General features: G+C 52.7%; 1 protein-coding gene across 1 annotated transcript in view; it reads right to left on the reverse strand.

Annotated features, from left to right (window-relative positions):
* The window catches only part of Tcfl5 (transcription factor-like 5 (basic helix-loop-helix)), a 22066-nt gene that overhangs the window by 13809 nt on the left and 4295 nt on the right, over positions 1-3962 (reverse strand). Inside the window, exons 2-4 of the mRNA XM_013030351.1 lie at positions 2767-2978; positions 2147-2309; positions 282-528 (exon numbers count right to left, since the gene is read on the reverse strand). Coding sequence (XP_012885805.1) covers positions 282-528; positions 2147-2309; positions 2767-2978 — 622 coding nt within the window. The remainder of the gene's footprint in view (positions 1-281; positions 529-2146; positions 2310-2766; positions 2979-3962) is intronic.

Consider the following 3962-nt stretch of genomic DNA (forward strand, 5'->3'; position numbering starts at 1 on the left):
GGGGGGGCTGTGTGCTACCAGAAGAGGAATCCTGGCTCTGTGTGTGTGTGTGTGTGTGTCTGCCCTGGACTCCCCCGCTGGACCTCTGCTGATTAGTCGCATCCTTTCTCTGAACTAAGTCATAGCTCAGAGTCCACCAGTGACTGCTGAACTTGGGTGGTCTTGGGGACCCCTGGCCCAATGAGCAGAGCAAAGTGGAGGTTATTCTTTCCTCAAACATGTGGCCCACTGTACAAATCTGTTCATCTAAGATAACTGCACAAACCCATCGCACGCATTACCTTCTATCTCTTTCCATTCGGTTATGCCTCTCCCGACGCTGAGACCTTCCTCCCTGGGGGCCGCTCTGCGTCGGCTCCCCCAGGGTAGACTGGGAGGATTCTGAGCACTGCCAGGCACCCTGTGCCGCTGTGGTGCCTTCACCCACATTCTGGATCTCTCCCAGGGCTCTCCGTTCTATACTTGTGTCCAGCTGACGGATCCTACTCCGATTCCTCTTATTTATGGCTTGTTTACATAGCGCTTCTTCTTTGCAAAAGAAGGAAAAAGAGGTCATTTAATTTTTTATTCTTTTTTTTTTGGTCGGCCGTGGGGCTTGAACTCTGGGCCTGGGCGCTGTCCCTCAGCTCTTCAGTTTAAGGAGAGCGCTCTACCACTTGAGCTACAGCGCCACTTCCAGTTTGGTTTATTGGAGATAGGAGTCTCACGGTCTCTCCTGCCCGGGCTGGCTTTGAACCGCGATCCTCAGATCTCAGCCTCCTGAGTGGCTAGGTTTACAGGCGTGAGCCACCAGCGCCCGGCTTTAATTTTTTATTCTTATTTAATAAATTAATATTAACTTGTTTTTTTTTTTGCATTTTCAATCCCAGATACAGATGGTGCCGGGTGTGCCGGAAAGCAACCAAAGTGAGGAGCTGCTACGCCAGTGTGGGCACTGCAGACCCAGCCAGGACTGGGCCCAAGTTCACATGCAGCGCTGAGCAAGCACGGCTGCCTGGCCAAAGTCCTTCTCGCTAGTCAACACGCATTATTACCCACGACACAGAACCAAGGCGTTTTCTTTCTCTGCAATTCAGAATGAAAAACGCTCAAACTATTTTCTCCAAAAAGGTTTTCTTTAGATCCAATTATTCTAATGTGCAATGGATATTTTAACTGTGGTGCTCACAAGAAGGCAAATTTTAAGTGCCTGATATGCAACACCTGCTTGCCTCAAAGTGGGAGCTACAAAGAGCACACAGCATTCCCGCCCCGCTGCGTGCTGCAGCACAGCGCGCTGCGCTGCTGGGCATGGGATGTACATCTGCACCCAGGCGCCACAAAAGCCAGCGCTCCCTCACATCACCCCTCACAAATGGTGCCAAACACTTCACCTAAAATGTCAAGGGGAGGAGGAGCGAGAGGAAAGGGCTGGGGGCAGGGGATAAACTATACCCCATGCAGTTTATCAGCTCCCAAAACCTTGGCTTAACAGTCTTACAGTGTCGCTTAAAAACCATCTTTTCACGGGGCACTGGTGGCTTCTATCTGTCATCCTAGCTACTCAGGAGGCTGAGATCTGAGGACTGCAGTTCAAAACCAGCCCAGGCAGGAAAGTCTATGAGACTCCTATCTCCAATTAATCACCCCAAAAAGCCGGAAGTGGCGCTGTGGCTCAAGTGGTAGAGCGCTAGCCTTGAGTGAAAAACACTCATGGACAATGCCTAGACCCGCGTTTAAGCCCCAGAATGGCACAAAAAGAAAACAACAACAAATTTTTTTTTTTTGCCAGGGAAAACAGTGAGAACTTTCACCATCAGCAAAGTTCTCCACAGCAGCTTCTCTGATTCCCAGACTTCTAATTACTGTATGGCCTCTGCTCCTGCCCCCTGCCCTCCACCTGCAGGGTCTTACCCCTTTGCCACATACCCTAGCTTCCATAAGTCCAGACTGCCATTTCACTCAGAGAGTAGGGAAAAAAAACCAAACTAATAGCACTAAAGCACTTCCAGTAACTATGATCTCTGAACACTGAGTCTGTCATTTTGCTGTTAAAAAGCATCAGGGCCCTGAGACATTCTTCTATGTCTAAACCACCTCCAGCCCCATGTGCTCCCAAAGGGTCAGCCAGCCAGCCAAAGGAGGCCCTGCCGCTTCCATCGCTTACCTCCCACTTTAATCCAGACCTGCTCGGGCAAAGCTTTGTTCCTGCTACCTAAAGTCTGCTTAGAGGACTCAATCTCTTGCTGGTAACAGAACGAAAATGCTCTAGGCAGTCCAATATCCTGATGCTTGGCAGCTTCCAGCACAGAACATGAATTACTAGAGCTCTGGAAAAAAAGGAAGCAACAGGAGTTTTATCAATATGTGACTTAATTTGTTCTGTTTTGTCTTTAAGAAGCAGGGTTCCACTGTGTAGCCTGGCTTGGAACGGGGCTGGCTTGGAACGGACTATGTCTTCCAGGCTGCCCGTGAGCTCATGACCCTCTGCCTCAGTCTCCAGAGTGCTGGGGCTACAGACTGCTGGGACTACAGGTATCAACTACCGTGCCTAGCTCCTCCACCTGCTCTTCACTGCACAAATAAAATGCACTTAGCACATGAATCATTGAACCTATCGATCAACCAACTTGAAAAACTTTCCCTTCACTATTTCTAAATAGCCCTGCACAACATAAACAGTTCCCACTTTTTAAGAAGTTGCCTATTCATGAAAGAAAAAAGTCCTTGGGATCTAACTACAGTAAGTTACAATCTAGCAACACAATACCGAGGAGCAAGCTTCACCTGTGTCTGGGCAAGGCTGGAGTTCCCGCCGGTGGAGCACGCGCTTGTGAACAGTGGGTAGGTGAACTGCAAAGCAGTAGTGGCAGCAGCAGTTTTGTTTTTCACTAACGTTGTACATTTGTTTTGTTGCTGATGAAGCGGAACATTCATTAATTCTGATGGATGCCGAATAAGAGTCACCAAACTGCCAAGACAAAAGAAAACCCAGAAACCTCAGAAATACATGGCAGACCCCAAACCGGCGCCCAGGGCTGCCCCACTAGCAGGCCTCGTCAGCCTGGGCCAGAGCTCAGTTTGTCCACAGCTGCCCTGGGTGTGGCCGCATGGGGACGTGGAGGGCCCTCTCCTCCGGGGGGGGGGAGAGGCTCCTTCCTCCCCTGAGCACACCCCAACACCCATCTCTTTTGTCATCTTCCAAACTCTGGCGAGGATGGGTAAGCCCTGGACACCATGGCCCAGGCATGAATGGAAAACCCAAGGTGTCAGTGTCCCCCAAAGCCACACTGGAGGCCACTATGTGGGTGGGAGCTGTGCTGCAGCTCTGTCTGACAGCTCCAACCCCTAAAGATAGGGTCCTTCCAATGCTTGCACCACCTTGGGTCAGCTGGGGGGCAACAGGGAGACGACAAAAGCAGCTTTTTCCGCCCTCGAGGCAAAGAACGAAAACGTCCTCCAGCACAGCGGAGCCCTGCCCGGCCAGACAAGGCTCGGTGCACAATCCTCTTGGGGCTGTGGGCCACTGTGTGCAGTGTGCCGTCCAAGCCACTGGTCCTGGTCAGCTCCCTGTGCTACGCAGGGTCTGACCAGTGCCTCCTTGGGCCCATGGGACCTAGCCAGAGACCCAGCCGGCTCCCTCATCTCTTATCCTGCCTGCCAGTGCTGAGGCAAAGCCTCTCCTGTATCCAGATCCTGCAGAAGCCCTGCCGACCCTGGGACCCTGGCTGACCCTGCAGGAGGCCTGACCGACCCCAGTCCTCCCTTGCACCCACGCCCCACAGGAGGCCCTGTGACCTCTCGGGAGGCCTGGCTGACCCCCAGCCCTCCTTCCCACTCAGACACCCCCCCAGGAGGCCCAGCTGCCTCTGGCCCTCCCTTCCACCGACACTGCAGGAGGCCCTGCTAATCTCTCAGGAGGCCTGGCTGGCCCCTGACCCTCCCTTGGGCTCAGGCCCCGCAGGAAGCCCTGCTGACCTCTC

Source organism: Dipodomys ordii, unplaced genomic scaffold (genome assembly GCF_000151885.1).
Source record: "Dipodomys ordii isolate 6190 unplaced genomic scaffold, Dord_2.0 Scaffold129, whole genome shotgun sequence".
NCBI classification, from domain to species: Eukaryota; Metazoa; Chordata; class Mammalia; order Rodentia; family Heteromyidae; genus Dipodomys; species Dipodomys ordii.